Source organism: Choloepus didactylus, chromosome 10, assembly GCF_015220235.1.
Source record: "Choloepus didactylus isolate mChoDid1 chromosome 10, mChoDid1.pri, whole genome shotgun sequence".
Taxonomy (NCBI): Eukaryota; Metazoa; Chordata; class Mammalia; order Pilosa; family Megalonychidae; genus Choloepus; species Choloepus didactylus.
Genome location: NC_051316.1, coordinates 46,964,502 through 46,981,585, shown reverse-complemented (window position 1 = coordinate 46,981,585; position 17,084 = coordinate 46,964,502). Strand labels below are relative to the sequence as shown.

Below are 17,084 nucleotides of genomic sequence, written 5' to 3'. Positions count from 1 at the left end.
TTGCCTGGAGTCATTTTGAACAGAGCCTGGGGGCTTCCCTTTGTTAAGTGGGCACAGTAATTGATATTCATTATTGTTCATATAATGATTAAAATTTAAAGGGAGTAACCTCACCCACCTGGAAAATTCTGCCATCCAGGCCCACTCACCCCAAAAGTTCCAGATAGTAGAGGCTTTTGCACACTGGAACGTCTGGTGTGTGAATAATGCAGCTGTGTGTACAGCCCACAGAGGCCTGGTTTCTTGCTTAACTGAATGTCTCATATCAAGAGTGGACTTGTGTGGGAAGGGAGTACTTTGTAAGATGACCCCTAGTATTCTCTTAGGAAAGTCAAATCCTGGGGCTAAGATACTGCCTGTTCCGGTTTGCTAATGCTGCTATTATCCAAAATACCAGAAATGGATTTGCTTTTATAAAGGGGGTTTATTTGGTTACAAAGTTACTGTCTGAAGGCCATGAAAATGTCCAAATGAAGGCATCAACACAAGTATACCTTCACTGAAGGAAGGCCAATAGCATCCAGAAAACCTCTGTTAGCTAGAAAGGCACATGGCTGGCGTCTGCTGATCCCAGGTTGTGTTCTAGCTCTACTCTCAGCTCCTGTGCATTCTTCAAAATGTCTCTCTTGGCTGCAGCACCTCCTTCTGTCTGTGAACACTTTTATAGGACTCCAGTGATTCAATTAAGACCCAGCCTGAATGGGTGGGGTAACACCTCTGTGAAATTATCTGATCAAAAGGTCTCTCCCACAGTTGATTGAGTCACATCTCCATGGAAACACTCAATCAAAGGATTCCAACCTAATCACCACTAATATGTCTGCCCCAACAAGACTGCATTAAAGAACATGGTGTTTTGGGGGACATAATATATCCAAACTGGCACACTGCCCAAGTATGGGAAATAGAAATTACACTCTGTATTGTTGAAAACCATGAGCTTGGTTCCTGTTGGAGGAGGGGAGACCTTGTGCAAAAGAGCAGAATGGAGACTGAGGCATTGTTACAAGCCACTTATGTGTTAGTACCAAGTAGTGTTAGCATTAAAACAGGACGTTTTTAGTGGGAGGCTATAGAGGAAGCCCTTTGGGAGTAATGTTTACCTGCCGAATATAGCCCAGGCAAGGGCTAATATTAATTATGGAAAGAGGGGAAAGAGGAAAGAAAAGTTCCCATCACCTTCGACCCTGCTTAGAGAAATCCTGTTTGAATGGCCACAGGAGTTTTCTTTTACAATTTGAGAGTCTGGTATAGATTTTAGCAGTAGAAGGTAGCTTAAAAAATCGGAGACAGTGGAAGAAAGCCCCCAATATCAATAGCCTTGGGCCCTTGTGTGGGCGCCGTGGATGGTACCAAAGTAACAATCATCATGGACAAACCAAGGAAGGCTAAGAAACCAAGGGGCAATTTGGTAGAAATTATAGAGTCCATCAAGGGAACTCTAGTTGTAATTCCTTGTACCAGAGGAGATTTTATATCAAAATCTGGGCACTGGTGCCTGATACATAATGCATCCCTTTCAAAGTGGTTTAAGGACACAGAATAAAAAAATGTTCTAGAATCCGTGGAGTTCAAGAAGTGGTGGAACTAATTTATGGTGGAAAAAAAATCAGAACAGCAGTTGCCTCTAGGATGGTGGGCAGCAGGGATTGATGGGAAGAGACATGAAGGAATTTTCTCAATGATGGTAATGTTCTGTATATTGGTAAGAGTTTGGGATGCACAGGTATATGCATTGCTGTGAATTCCTCAAATGGTTTACTTAAGATTTGTAAATAAAATTTGTGTATGTAAAATTTTACCTCAGAGGAAAGAGAAACTCTGACCCCCCAAATATTTTATAATACAGTGGTGGAATTTTTTTCCTTTATTTCCTAGTCAACTTGTATTATAATGAACCAAATTTTTGACTCCCTTTGAAAAACACCACAGTTTATTACTGTCAGAGGTTAAGAATCTTAATTCAGTAAAAAAAAAAAAAGCCTTTTTTTTTCTCTGTTTAGCAACCAAAGCATTGTAGATGTTCATCCATGCCTAAAGAATCCTGAAGAATTTTGCAGCTGCAGTCAAAGCTGCCTCATTGATTTGACAGGTATTAAAGGGGTGTAGCCCTTCCTCCTAGCCAAAATTAGAGTAGACAACTTCAGTTGCTCAAGCAGGAGAACAAGTAAGAACGAAGCTCTGTCCCCAAATTATCGATCTTATCAGTCTGGAAATGTTCCCCAAATCAAGTGTTACTTTATTTTCTCCTGACTCAAGGAAAAATTTGGAAAAATGACCAAAAGTTTACAAAGCATCTCACTATTCAAGGTTAATCATCGATGATGTTATCACTTCAAATGAAAAGAAACTTTTACTAGAATCTTTGACCACACTGAAGATGTGAACTTAGAGGTCTTTTTAAGCCTACATGCTCTAGGGGTTCCCTTCACCAAGTAAATCCTGTGCTTCTTACAAGCAGGTGGTAGAATCGAACTTCCCTGCCCTCCTGGAGTTAGGTGAGGCCATGTGATTTGTTCTGACAATCAAAATGTAAGTCAGAGTAATGAGCATCATTTCCAGGAGGAAGCTTTAAGCTATGGTTGTCAGACTTAGCAAATAAAAATATAGGACACTCATTTAAATTTGAATTTTAGATAAATAACTAATAGGTTTTTTAAGCAGTTTTATTGAGATGTATTCACACTCCATACAATCCATCCAAACAATCATTGGCTCTCAGTGTAATCACAGAGCTGTGCATTCATCACCACAATCCATTTTAGAACATTTTCATTACTCACCCCACGAAAACTCCTATCCCTTATACCCCACTATTGTCAGCATTTAGCCTTGGTATGGCACTGTTGTTACAACTGATGAGAGAATATTAAAACATTACTGTTAACTATAGTCTATAATTTGCCTTAGGTGTATTTTTTCCCAGATACCACCCTTTTATTAACACTTTATAAAAGTGACATACATTTATTTTAGTTTATGAAAGAACATTCTTATATTTGTACTATTATCCACAGTCATCATCCACAACAGGGTTCACTGTGTTATACAGTCCCGTGTTTTATCCTCTAGTTTTCCTTCTAGTGACATGCACGACCTTAAATGTCCCCTTTCAATCACATTCACACACAATTAAGCACTGTTAATTATACTCACAATAATGTGCTACCATCATCTCTATCCATTTCCAAACATTTATAATCAACTTGTTTAGGGATTCTGTACCAATTAAGTGTCAGCTTCCCATTCTCTACCCTCATTCTATCTACTGATAACCTGTATTCTAGATTCTAACTCTATGAGTTTGCTCATTATAATTAGTTCATATTAGTGAGATTGTACAAGCTTATAGTTTTTTTAGTATAAACATGTCTCCTGCAATACTGGGACATGCTTATAGTAAAAAAAAAAATTGTTGATCTGAATTAAAGTTTAACTGGACATCCTATATTTTATCTGGCAACCCTGCTTTAAGTGCCTATGTGCCGTTCATCAGTGCTTTCCGTCTTCTGGTATGCTGATCATCAATCTTGAGGTGTTGGATGCTCCAATAACCTGGGTCCCTAAGGGAAGATGATGGGCAGAGCCCCCTTTTACTTGCAATGGACAGTAGCATGTACACGAAATCATCTTTGTTTGGTTAAGCCATTGAGATTTTGGGTTAGTTGTTATTCTCCACAGTAAAACTTAGTCTATCCTGACTGATCAATACAAGCACTGCCTGAACTGGAACCCTGTCCTATCTTATTCTGTAGGGTTGGTGCCCCACTGTGTAGCTTGAGCATTTTCCTTTAATAATCAAATTATTTCCTGCCCTTTTCCCCTTTAGGTGGACTTAGGTGAAGGCAAGATTTGCTTTTGTTGTGAAGAATTTCAACCAGCCAAATGCACAGACAAAGAAAATGCCTTGAAACTCTTCCCAGTTCAGCCTTGCAGCGCTGTTCACCTTCTACTTAAGGTATCTTGAATGGATTTCAACCCCTACCAACAAACACAAGATACAGCCCCTGAAGAATGTAAAGTTACTTGAAATATTTCTACTCTTTTTTACCTTCTTCAAACAATTAAGCTGCTGTAAACAGATAGGAGCAACCCCTCATCAGTGATACAGGAACAGAATTAAGTGAAAAAGCCACAGATTATTGTGTATCTCTAAATAATATATGGATAGCTTTTTTTATGTTCAAGAATTGTAAGAGTAAAAAATATAAAGGAACCAAAACAAGGCCTGAGGAGAAGTTGTAGATAGATAAGTCTTGAATTAGAAGATATATAATGATATGATGTTGCTTTTAGCAAAACCTTTAAATTGCATGCTCACTTGCTATTGTTCTGGAACTCATTTGTCAGTTTAAATCAGTCCCCTGGGCTGCTGAGTGCTGCTGTACTATGACACAGAATAAGGAGAGATACTGGCCAGAAAATACAAGAGACATTCAAGCACTTTATCTCTTATTTAATAGGCAACAATTATCAATAGCAAACTGATTTTTTTAAAAATGGTCCAAGTTGAAGAGAAATGTAAAATAAGCCTTAGTTAAGGAATTGGATTAAAAATTGTGCCCTGACTTAAGGATCATTATCCAAGTGACAAAATCGGCTGGTGAACCCTGATACATTAGGTTTTGGATAGTCAGTCACTGACAGCTTTCTTTATATCTTTGATTTGGGTTAATTTGGGGGGGGGGGGGTTGAGGGGGGAGGAGAATCTCTAAGAACAAGAGACAACCATTAAAATCTGTCACATCTTTGGATGATATAGGATGTAAAAATGGCTTTCTGTCTTTCAGCTTCTGGATTTTTGGTAGCTGAGTCACCCCTAAGTCTTCTGAGCCAGGACTTAGCTTGGGGAAAGCCCCGCTAAGGAGTTAGGGCTGTCACAACAGAAACCTTTGGAATTGCTTTTGCTGCTATTTTAAGATGTGCGTTTGGACAAGAGGAGTCCTATTTACACTCTGGCTGGCCTGCCTGCTGCAGCATCCTAGTTGGGTGCTTTGGGTAGCACTGCCGATTGCTCCTGAAATAGAATTGGTGGCCACGATTAAGTAGCAGGCTGTCCTGCTGGGAGACTGTGGAGGGGGAAGGCTAGGGACTGTTATCCCTGGGGACACCAACTTCAAAAGAGAAACCCACTCTCCTGGAAGCCACGTCTCTAGACAGTATTCTGATGCTCACAAAAAGAAATATTGTAATGCCAGATCTTTATGAGACAGGAAGCTTCTAAATTAAGTTTCTTTTTAATTTATTAACTTTATCAAAAAAATTAAAAAATTAAGTTTTTAAAATTAAGAGGTACAAACTATTGCATGAGGGTAATAATAATAACCAGCATTCATTTAAGGACTTACTATGTGCCAAATTTCATCTAAGTCTTTTACATTCATTTTCTCATGAGATTTGTCTTATTAGGACAGTATTATATTATTATTCTTATTTTTAATTTTAACATTGCATTCTTGTCATTTGCTGTTGACGTACTGAGTGACTCTTTTGTGGTGGTCATTGTTTCTTTGCTCCAGAAAGTTCTCTTTGCCCTGTGTGCCTTGAATGCCCTGACCACCACCGTCTGCTTGGTGGCAGCCGCCCTTCGCTACCTCCAGATATTTGCAACTAGAAGATCCTGCATCGTAAGTCCATGCAAGGTGGTGCTGTGAGTGTGTTGGCTGAGCCAGCCCACAGACCTATTCGTGTAATCCATTCCTTTTCTGTGCCTTTGTCATGACTAACTGAGGTGGTGTCTCATTAGGATGAATCCCAGATCTCTGTTGAAGAAGTTGAAGAGCATGGACGGATGGCAGACCCCGATGACTTCGTGCCTCCAGTGCCTCCTCCCTCCTATTTTGCCACATTTTACTCATACACACCCCGTATGAACCGCAGGTATCATTCCTAACTCTACAAAAGTATTGGGTAGGAGACACTCAGTTTTGAATCTTGAAGGGTCTTTGGAATGATTACAGCATGAGCTCAGACCTCTCTGTGAAATCTAGACAGGCTGTGTTGTTTTTCAGGGTTTTCTGTTCTCTCTGTCTCTTTCTCTTTGTCTGATAAACTGGATGAAACCAAAGAAAACTCAAACCTTGACCTAAGTATATACTTTTTCAATTTCAATTAGCTTCCAAGGGAAAGCTGACACCCAGTGAGATAACTGCTGTAATTTGACATGATTGAGAGCTGCTGTTGCCCTGGGAATGTTCCCAGTTAGGCCAAATCGAAGTTTCATTATGACACCATCAGCAGGTTGCAACAGTCATGAAATTCTTCTCAGTCATTAAGAAAAGATTAATTACAAATTGCATCAGCCGTGTCTAGGCCAAAATAGGCCATGCTTGTTTCCCGATTCAAATTCTAGCTCAAAATTTGACATCTGTTTCTTAAATCTCAAAAATTATCTGTAGAATGAAATGCTATTTTGAGTAATATGTTAGTCTGTTGTTAAGTGACTTCTAGGATTGTACCTTTCTAAAGAATGACTTCATTTATTCATTAAACAAACATTTGATCAGTCCTCTGTACCTTAATAGTCACTGTGCTGGATTACTGAAATTCAAAATGAGTTATATTTGTCCCCTACCCCCAATCAAAGAGCTCACGGTCTATATCATTAAAATGAGTGTTGGCAGGATCAAAATAATACTCCAAAGAGAGAATTGGGGTGCACTGAGGAGAACCACCTGATCTAGAGCAGTGAGGTGAGCCGATGAGAGCTTGAAGACAGGTCAACCAGTCAGGGTCGGTTTCCTGGAAGAAGAGACCCTAAGAGGAATTTAAAGGATAAGCAAACCTGTATTTGAGCTTCTAAAAGAAATCTCTCTTAATTCCACAGAAAGACTAGTGTCTTTATCTTGATATTCAGAGAAGTGGATATTTCTATTTTTTAATCTCTAGTACATGTGGAAATTTGTCAAACAAATTTGATGTTGGCCTTGGCATTTTTGGAAAACCATTTTCCAAAGCGCAGGGCAGCCACACTTGAGCTTGAAAGAGGTCCCCAGTGGGGGCTACTGCCCAGACTCGGTTAATGTTTTTCTCATCCTATTGTTTTTCTGACTTGTTCTTCAGGGTCATACTAAACCCCAACACCAAGTCTTCCTTGCCCACCTACAAAGGCAGAGGCAGAGATGGCCAAAAAGTTGAGGGGGTGTCAGCTGGTAGACAGATGGCCTGGGGCAGGCCAGTGGGGCAGCTCAGTTTCTCTGTTGTTCTGGGAGAGGCATCCTGGGATTTTGAAGCTGCAAGGTCCAGGATGGCTTTCCTAGTCATTCAGGAAATGAGTCAAGAATTACAGAAGCCAAAGAATCACAGCAAAAGACATCTTTTCTTTGTGTACCACAGGACACATTTGCTAAAATCGTAGTTCATTTTCAGGCTGTGTGTGGAGGATACATTGGAGGACAGTAAAAATGACTGTTTCATGGTTGGGAAGAGAAACGCTCTTGTCAATAAGAAGAATTCTTGGTGGCCAGTGAGCACTTAGTTGACCTAAGAGGAGGCAACAGGCAGATTTAATTTCCTGCAGCGGTAGAAAAGGAAACTGACTCATGTGGGTTTAGGAGTCAGGCTGGGCAGCAGCACGTCCTGCAGACTTCTGACCTTCTTTTCTCCTCTCTTTTCTCCATAATAATGCTTATCAGTGTGGGAATTTTCATGTTTAAAAATTTAACTTTTTATTGTGGTAACCTATATACAACACAAAATTTCCCAATTTAACCATTTTCATGTGTATAATTCAGTGGCATTAATTACATTCACAACGTTGCACTGCCATCACCTTAAGCTATCACCAAAACTTTTTCATCAGTTTCTACCTTTTGAGGACTAGAGTCAGTCTCTGAGTCCCCAGACAGCCCCTGGCCAAATCAAGGCTGAAGGAAGACAGACAAGCTTCTCACCAAGGACTTCATCAGTCAGAACTTTTCAGGGGGTGGTGGAGTGAGAAAGAAGACACTGGCAGGTCTAACATATATGCCTAGCCCTCTGGATCATATTTCCAAAGGGCCAACATCCTCATTTTCTGTAATTCTGGCAATATCAAAGTGGAGTGTATTCTCTCTTTTTTTTAAAGGCATTTTTTTTTTTTACTGTGAACTTTAACATATATACATAACAGTGATAACTTTCAAAGTACGATCCAACAAGCAGTTAGCAAATTTCAAAGAAAGTCATGGGTCACAGTTCCACAACATCAGCTATTTCCATTTTTGTAAAATATACGTATAGAAAGGTGTTAACTTTTGATGTATAGCTCAACAAACAGTTATATAGGTAATTTCAAAAATTGTTATGGGTTACAGTTCTCTTTTTAAACTGGCTAAATTTATTCACCTTTAGATACATCTTCTATCACAGTTATTTTTAATTTAACTGACTTTGTTACATTCACAGTACAAATCAAATCTTTTGACACTATATGTTAACCCCAACTGGACATTTTCTTTCCTATAAGCAGGCAGGCAAGATTATTAATGAGTGTTTTTTGTTGATATTTCCACAACTACTTGTAAGTTTTTGTACAGTAGAGGCTCTTCATTTCCTGTAAAGTATTATGACCTCTCAGAGGAGGTTTATTTATTTAACTTCTATAAATACAACCACTTCATGCATTGGAATCTCCTTGAGAAAGGGCTTCTCAAGTTACTGTCATAAACAGAAGCCTGATTGCAATCTAGGCTTCTGTCCATAAATGGGTTATCTGCTTTGCAAATCGATTTGTAAGTCCAGGAGGGGGCTGTGTACCCCATGCCCACTACTGCAGGGAGTCCCCCATTTTCAGAAACTGGCTTGAGCGAGGAATCAAAAAGGAGAGTGTCCAACCAATTTCATGAATATGGACCTGGTTTTTACTATGAGGATGCTCTGTTATGTAGGAAATTGAAGACTGAGGGTGTGGGAGCCAGGCTGACACAGGCATTTCTTAGAGATGAGGGAAAAATACCCAGCCATCTCCTTTCCTAGAGAATTAAAAAACCCAAACTCAAGCAGAGCCCATCCATGCTTGGGGTTGACAGTGCTCAGTTGTTGGGGGTGGGGACTAGGGGCATAAGGTACCTCTGCTCTCTACCCCCTCCACAGGTAAGTCCCACCACCATGTACCCAGTAAAAGGGCACAGCTTTTCCAGTAGAGAGAGGAGGTTCATTGTTGGGTCAAAGGCATATTAGTTGCAGCAACACCTTTGGATGTTTGTAGAGATTAAAACAGAACATATTTTGCATGATCAGTTTTCTGTTCCTCTTCAGTACTTATTAGCATGAACTAGTGAAGGTTTCCTTGAGACAGTGTGATGAACCTGAAAAGTGTCTCTTAAAAGTGAGACCCTGGTGGTTTGATGGGTTGAGCCCTCTACCATAAGTTTTACCCTTGGGAAGACGGTTGCTGCAAAGGAGAGGCTAGGCCTCCCTATATTTGTGCCTAAGAGTCTCCTCCTGAATGCCTCTTTGTTGCTCAGATGTGGCCCTCTCTCTCTGGCTAAGCCAACTTGAAAGGTGAAATCACTGCCCTCCCCCCTACGTGGGATCAGACACCCAGGGGAGTGAATCTCCCTGGCAACGTGGAATATGACTCCCGGGGAGGAATGTAGACCCGGCATCGTGGGACGGAGAACATCTTCTTGACCAAAAGGGGGATGTGAAAGGAAATGAAATAAGCTTCAGTGGCAGAGAGATTCCAAAACGAGCCGAGAGATCACTCTGGTGGGCACTCTTACGCACACTTTAGACAACCCTTTTTAGGTTCTAAAGAATTGGGCTAGCTGGTGTTGGATACCTGAAACTATCAAACTACAACCCAGAACCCATGAATCTCGAAGACAGTTGTATAAAAATGTAGCTTATGAGGGGTGACAATGGGATTGGGAAAGCCATAAGGAGCAAACTCCACTTTGTCTAGTTTATGGATGGATGTGTAGAAAAGTAGGGGAAGGAAACAAACAGACAAAGGTACCCAGTGTTCTTTTTTACTTCAATTGCTCTTTTTCACTCTAATTATTATTCTTGTTATTTTTGTGTGTGTGCTAATGAAGGTGTCAGGGATTGATTTAGGTGATGAATGTACAACTATGTAATGGTACTGTAAACAATCGAAAGTACAATTTGTTTTGTATGACTGCGTGGTATGTGAATATATCTCAATAAAATGATGATTAAAAAAAAAAAAAAAAAAAAAAAGTGAGACCCTGGGTAGATGTCTTACTATCTCTGAGCCTGTTCCAAATTCATCTGTGTTGTCACATGGCTGGTGAGAGGATTTTTATGAGATAATGAATATAAAAAACTTTCTTAAAATAAAAGCTCAGACTGTTCTACCAATGTTAGTTGCACAGTTTAAAATGTTACTGGTATGTGTCCTGCTCTTAAAAATTATCTCTTAATCTTACCCCTACCTTATCAGGCAGCAGTTTTCTAAAGACAATCATTCTTAATAAAATCTGATCAACTTTCCCAAATCTAACAGTGTTTTAATTGAAGTTACCATGATCTATTTCCTTTTGCAGTGGTGCTGGTAATCCTGACTGCACATTAGAATCACCTGGAAGCATTGAAAATAGGTGTCTGGGCCCTACAATAGACAATTAAATTAGAATTTCCCGAGGTGGGGCCTAGGTCAAACCGTTTTCAGACCTTCCCAAGTGATTCTACTTTACAGCTAGGGTTGAGAGTCATAGTGATCAGGGCAAATGAAAACAAAAACAAAAACAAAAACAAAAAAACTTCCCAGAGTAGACTCTTTGCCACCACAGAGCTGCACTTTCCCTGTACTAGGTAAATAAGGAGAAGCTGCTTCATGGAAAATGAACTTTGCTTCTGCATTGCCTCTAGTAGCATTTCCATAAAAATGAGGCTTTTGTGGTCATGATAATATCCACCATAAAAGCTATTCATTTTGCAGTCAATTTAGATAAAGTACTCTCCCACCCCCCACTCAATGTGTCATCTTTAAAAAATTCTGTAGTACTTTAGGATCCAAAATGGAAGCCATTTCTTTGACTTCTTGGCTCTAAGCAGGCCCCCTCTTCTTTATGAACATGCAGGTAACTGCAGGGTTGGGAATGTAAAACAAAGTCCACCAGACTTAACACACAAGCAAACAGAGCTGGGCTTGTTAATTTTTCAGGCAAGGGACACAGCAGTGAAGAAATGCAAGCATAGTTGTCTGGGCTGAGGGTTTGGAAAACCAGTGGTTTGTTAAGTGCCAGGAGGGCGACTTGGGTTGGGGGGTGTGCTAATTAAAGACTGAAGACAAGCCCTATGGAGAGGACAGTCCTCTATAAATCTCATTGTTTAAAACAAGTCATGTTGTTCATTTGTCAGGAAAGAGTCTTTAATTTGACCCAGGAAGGGTCTCGCTTCCCGGAGTTGTTCAGTATCTGTAGTTCTTAAAACCACCTTGGCTGGATAGGAGCGTTGGAGTAAGACTCGTGGGCAAGTCCTGCTCTAAGGGGAGAAAATCCCTTTCAGGCTAACTTTGTCAGGACACCTCCCAGCCACCCCATGGCTGGACTCCAGGAAGAACCCTGAGGAAGGATAGCAGTCTTCCTTCTTGATGGAGCCTCTGGGCAGGCTGGATGCTTGAGGTGTTCATGTGTAAAGCCTCCAAACCTCCTTGCTTTGGGTGTTAACACAGAACCGTCTCCTCTTTCAGCTCCAGCAGAGTGTCTTGTTTCTGAACAGACTCTTATAAAGTGAAAAGAGGGAAAGCTTTCTCACTTTTTCACTTAGGCTGCATGTTAACATTCTCTTAAATTCCAGGTTTATTGTTAGGAAGAAAGAACATCACATCTTTTTCAACTTTTTTCTTCCACTAATTGCATTTTTGTAAATGTGCATGAGGAATAATATGAAACAAGTATAAATCCAGAGAACACCTTTTCCCCTACATGCAAGTGGCTCCAAAATCTGTAATTTTATCAACGTCCGTTAGTTTTTTTTGTCCTTTTTTGTATTTTAAGAGCAGATGTTAAACTTTTGCTATTATCTGCTTTTATTCATTTTTAATACTCTCATAGCCTGAGTACAGATTTTCTGGCCTTCTCATGTATTTTATAATTATTGTTTTAAAATTTAGGTCCTTTGTTCTCAAGACTTTTTTTGTGGAATTCTATGAACACTGGCAGGAAATTTTGTATGTTATTTATTGTTGGTTTGCTACTAAGTGTTCCTCACTGGAAGAGCAAAAATATTATCCAAGAATCATTTACAAGGACAAGCACCTAGCTTTATTTGGGTGGGAGGAAGGCAGTTGGGAAAGAAAATCTTTAATTCAATAATTTAAAAAAATACTAAGTGTGGGGAACATAACACTTTCATCGGTAAATACAGAAAATATAAATATTTAATAACTGAAGGATATTTCAGTCCTAAACTGTTGCCACTTAAAGGGAAAGGGGGAAAATGTCAAAGGAGGGAATGAGGAAAAACAAACTGGAAATAGTGAAAGCCAGCAGGACTCGGGAGGCAGAATACGTGCAGGGGAGAAATTAGCAGTCACTATTTTAATTAAGATAACAGGATATAGCAGCCAATATTGTAATTAAGATAACAGGATATGGATAAATTTGCCTTCTGAAGTTCAGCTTCTCCATATGCACATTGCTTGTTTCAGTCAAATATGAGAACCTTTAAGTATATCTTATTTACTGAAATCTTGCATTTGTTTATAGCTTTTTGTTGTTTATTTACTAGTCAATGCAATTCATTTTGCCAACTTGACTGAGTGTATTATATCAAGCACAGGAGAAATTAATACCAATTTTTTTTTTCTTTTAAACTTCTAGCATTATCCTTAACTGGCCCTGTTATTTTTAAATTTATCAAATCCCAGCACCTCACACAAGGTCTGACTTGGAGCTGGTACTCAATAAATGTTGAATGACCAACGTTGGAACAAATCATCCCGTGATTCCTTCTGCAGTCTGTTGCTTTGTCTCTAAGCTTTGTTTTTTTTTTCCCATTAAAAAAAAATCATTCATTCTTTAAAATATTTATTTAACAAGTACTGAGTTTCTACCATGAGTTTGACATTAGAGAAACCCAGGCAAGAAACTTTTGTCATGTACTGATGTAAGAAATAATAAGTTTTTCCCAAACCCCTAGTTTTTTCTTTTTTCTTTTTTTAAATTGAAGTGAAATTCACATAACACAAATTGACCATTTTAAAATGTATACCTTAGGGGCATTTAGCACATTCACAATATCATGCAACCATCACCACTGTCTATTGCCAAAACATTTTCATCGTCCCGTGTACCCATTAGCAATCACTCCCCATTCCCCCCTCCCTCAGCCCCGGCAGCTACTCATCTGCTTTCTGACTCTGTGGACTATTATTTGCTTTTTGACTAGTGAATTTGAAAGGGAATGATGGTATTGCGTTTACACGTTGTCCTTTGCCTAAGGAACCCTGGGCATGCCACCAGATTAGCAGCTTTGATTCTTCTCCCTCTCCTGGCTGGGAGACTGGCGTGGAGGGGGCTAGTGGTTTTTCTCACAGTCAGTGGATCACCTTCCAGAGGCAAAGGACGGCACCCAGGAGCCACTTTGATCAGGCGACGGTCTGTAGAATGCATTTTCTCATGCTGATTGCTTTTCCTAGGATGGTTGGTCCTGATGTCATTCCTCTCCCCCACATCTACGGAGCCCGAATCAAAGGTGTGGAAGTGTTCTGTCCTCTGGACCCACCCCCTCCGTATGAAGCCGTGGTGAGCCAGACGGGCCAGGAGCAGGTACTGTCCACTTTGCTGCTCCTCAGGAGGCTGACCGCAAGTAGGACAAGCGGCCACCTCACTGACAACATTGGGAGATATGTTCTGCAGTTCTCTTTTTAAGGCATTCGTGGGAGCCTAGTTGAGGGTTGAATTGAATGTGGACAAAACAGCTCTCTTTTTTCCTGTGGTGCAGGGATCTTCATTCCAAATTACAGAAGGATCAGAAGCTGCCATGGGCCCGTTGGAACCCATCTGTACACAAGCGACTCAAGGTAATACATACGTTATCAGTGCATGAACTCATGAGAATTGTTCCATCTTTTCAGAAGACTAAAATGTGCTGAAACGATCTGTATGGTATTTTGTTGGAGGTCAGACATTCCTGGAGCAAATGGTTCAAGCTACAGCCTTCCTTCCAGGTGCAAAAATACTATCAAGTATAGATTTAAACCTTTTTTTTTTTTTTTAAATCTTGTTTCCCATTTTAACCACTTTTCAAGTATACAGTTCAGTGGAATTATATTCACAATATTGTGCTACCAACACCACCATCCATTACCAAAGCTTTTCCATCACCCCAAACAGAAATTTTGTACCCATTAAGCAATAACTCTCCATGTCCCCTTCCCCCAGCCCCTGGTAACCTGTACTCTACTTTCTGCCTCTATGAATTTGCATATTCTAGTTATTGCATATACGTGGAATCATACAATGTTTGTTCTTTTGAGTCTGGCTTGTTTCACTCAACATGATGTCTTTAAGGTTATCCATGTTGTAGAATGTATCAGAACTTCATTCCTTGTTATGGCTGAATAATATCCCATTACACACACACACACACACATTTTTGTCATCCATTCATCCATTTGTGGACACTTGGGTTGCTACTATCAACTATTAAGGCTTACAAGTGGGAGATAATATGTGAACAGAGAAAAAAGATATCCTTAGTATCTTTTATTAATAACCAGACTATTCTCAGGAGGCTTAACATCTAGTGAATTCTTATTTTCAGTTGTATATTAAATATTAGAGTCAATTTTACATTTACTTTTGTAATTTAAGGGAACATTTTTATAGCCTTCTCTCTTTGGGAGGTTTTAAATGACCCAGAAATTGTCCACCAGGACAAAATTGCAAATGGTAATAAATAATGGATCAACTTTGAGCTATTTTAGATGGAAGTAATTTTTCAGCAGCACCACTTGGAATGGGTTCCTTTTCTTCTGTTCACCTTCCATCTTCAACAGGATTATAAAGCAGTGTTCTGTTTCCTAAGTAAGTCTATAATTCTTCCTTTAAAAAAAAAAAGTTCCCCACATCACAACTCAGGCTCACAAAGACATGATTTTATTTTCCTGAGCAGAAGTTATCCAACCCCAGAGTGGTTTTAATGACTCAGTTAGTGGGCACTCACTCTTGAACCAGGCCCAACAGGAGCTTCTCCACCTGTCAGTTCCCTGGGCGATGCTGATATCTCCTCTACCAGCATTTGTTCTGCAGCCCACAGCCCACTGTGCCACTGTTACCTCCACCTACCAAAGCTCATCCTGTATTGTCCAAAACTTTAAAAAGTGGCTGGGAGCTTTTCAGCACTGCACCAGGATGCTTCATTGGAGAAGATTCTGAGCACCTTTAGAAAAAATGAATCTTGGCATAGTTTTAGTTTGCTCCTGGTTTTAAAATGTTTTGTTTGTTTTAGATGTGGAAGGGTGGTTTGGAGAGGCAGATTTTCCCATAGTGCTGGGAAATAAACATCTATTGGGCCAGCAACCTAAAGCAAATGTTACTATTTCTATTACCCTGACCAGTTTGGTCTCACAGGTGTTTCCTGCCCAACATTGTGAAGGCTGCAGCTGGTAAAATCATTTGTTTCTCCTCTTTTAAAAAATAATCAGGTGAGGACATTGCTAACACACCCGGAGAACAGAGCACGTCCATGTCAACTCCCAGCTCAAACCTGGTGCATCCTGCAAGGATCCACAGAGCCTTCCAGCCTCTGAGGACAAGATCAAAGAGTGACCCCATGCTCCATCATTTCGCAGACAGAGGTGATGTTATCCCCAATGCTCTTTGCAGAGCACTCTGCATATTTCCCTAAAGGTGCAGGTGAAAGTGAGTGGTTCTGGCCAGCCCAAGACCCCACATTTTAAGAGGGATCTTGAAGGAGGTTAAGAGGTCTTGGAAGGTCTTAGGAAAACAAGATATTCCACAAACACATTGGGAATATACATCTGCTGTGTCCTCCAAGGCCAGTAGATTTTTCCTGTTTTAATTTTAAATCATTGTCATCAAAAGTACTTGGTTGCACATGATACCATGCTAGGTACTATACAAAGAAAATCATGCAAACCTAGTTTGGATTCCTAGATGCTCACAGTCCTGTGGGAATAAACCTTCTCTCTGAAAGAAAAAGTCAGAGAGGTCTATTTTTTTTCCCCCTGTCTTCTATAATCATTTGTTATTTATTTATTTATTTTTTTTGCTGGGTATGAGTAGATTGAATTATTTAATTCTGACCTAATTTTTAGAATTTTGGACAGAAAGAAACCAATATGTTCACATACTCCATCTCTCTCCCTCTTAGTTTTGAATTTGTATTTGAATAATTTGGGATTTTTCTGAATATATGAATACCTGAACATCTTCCACATATCTCTTCATTGTAGAAAATTGTAAAATACAGAGGAAATAAAGGAAGAAAATACAAATCTTCTATAATCCCAGTAGCATGGGCTTGTTTTTGAGAATTATTCTAGCAGCTGGCTTATGCTTTCCTAAAATCCTATCCAGATAAAACTTTGCAAATCTTCTAACCCTTCTCTTTCCTGGGTTCTGTCTCATGCCCTTGCAGTTTCTGTTCCATCCCTCTGACAGCACATACTGTTTGCTGCAGCTCTAGACTGTGTGGGATCCAGAGAAAACTCCTTTTGTCTCTACAGTGGCCTCCAGGGGAGCCCCACCGCCCAGGACTGCATAGTGCCTCTACAACCCCAGCAGGCCCACCAGCCAGGCCTCCCAGATTCCCAGGACCCACTTCAACACCAGTCTCTTATCCCCTGCCTAGCACATGGAAGACTCAAACTGGCCACCTGCCAGCTTCAATGGGAACTTAGGTCTCTGTGCAGCCTTGGGAGATCTTTCCACAACACTTTCCCATTCTGCAGTACTGCAGGGTCAAGGACCACATGTGTTTACCTGTTTGAATCCTCTACTGTGGAAGGGACCAGGTTGCCTTCAAGCGTAGTCCCTGACTCTGTCCTCACACGTGGTGTCTTTAGTGAGTGTTCCCGGAACTGATCTCTGTAACATGCACATGGAAGCCTTGGAGGATGGCCTCAAGCTTCGGTTTAGAGTTCCTCCAGAGAAAAAGGAGTGCTCTCC

General features: G+C 40.2%; 1 protein-coding gene across 2 annotated transcripts in view; it reads left to right on the top strand.

Moving 5' to 3' along the window:
* FAM189A2 (family with sequence similarity 189 member A2) overlaps window positions 1–17,084 on the top strand; it is an 81,265-nt gene that overhangs the window by 59,297 nt on the left and 4,884 nt on the right. For both annotated transcript variants that reach the window (XM_037798247.1, XM_037798246.1), the window contains 6 exons: window positions 3,830–3,958; window positions 5,520–5,627; window positions 5,747–5,880; window positions 13,589–13,718; window positions 13,894–13,972; window positions 15,599–15,751. In XM_037798247.1, the coding sequence (XP_037654175.1) occupies window positions 3,830–3,958; window positions 5,520–5,627; window positions 5,747–5,880; window positions 13,589–13,718; window positions 13,894–13,972; window positions 15,599–15,751 (733 nt within the window). The remainder of the gene's footprint in view (window positions 1–3,829; window positions 3,959–5,519; window positions 5,628–5,746; window positions 5,881–13,588; window positions 13,719–13,893; window positions 13,973–15,598; window positions 15,752–17,084) is intronic.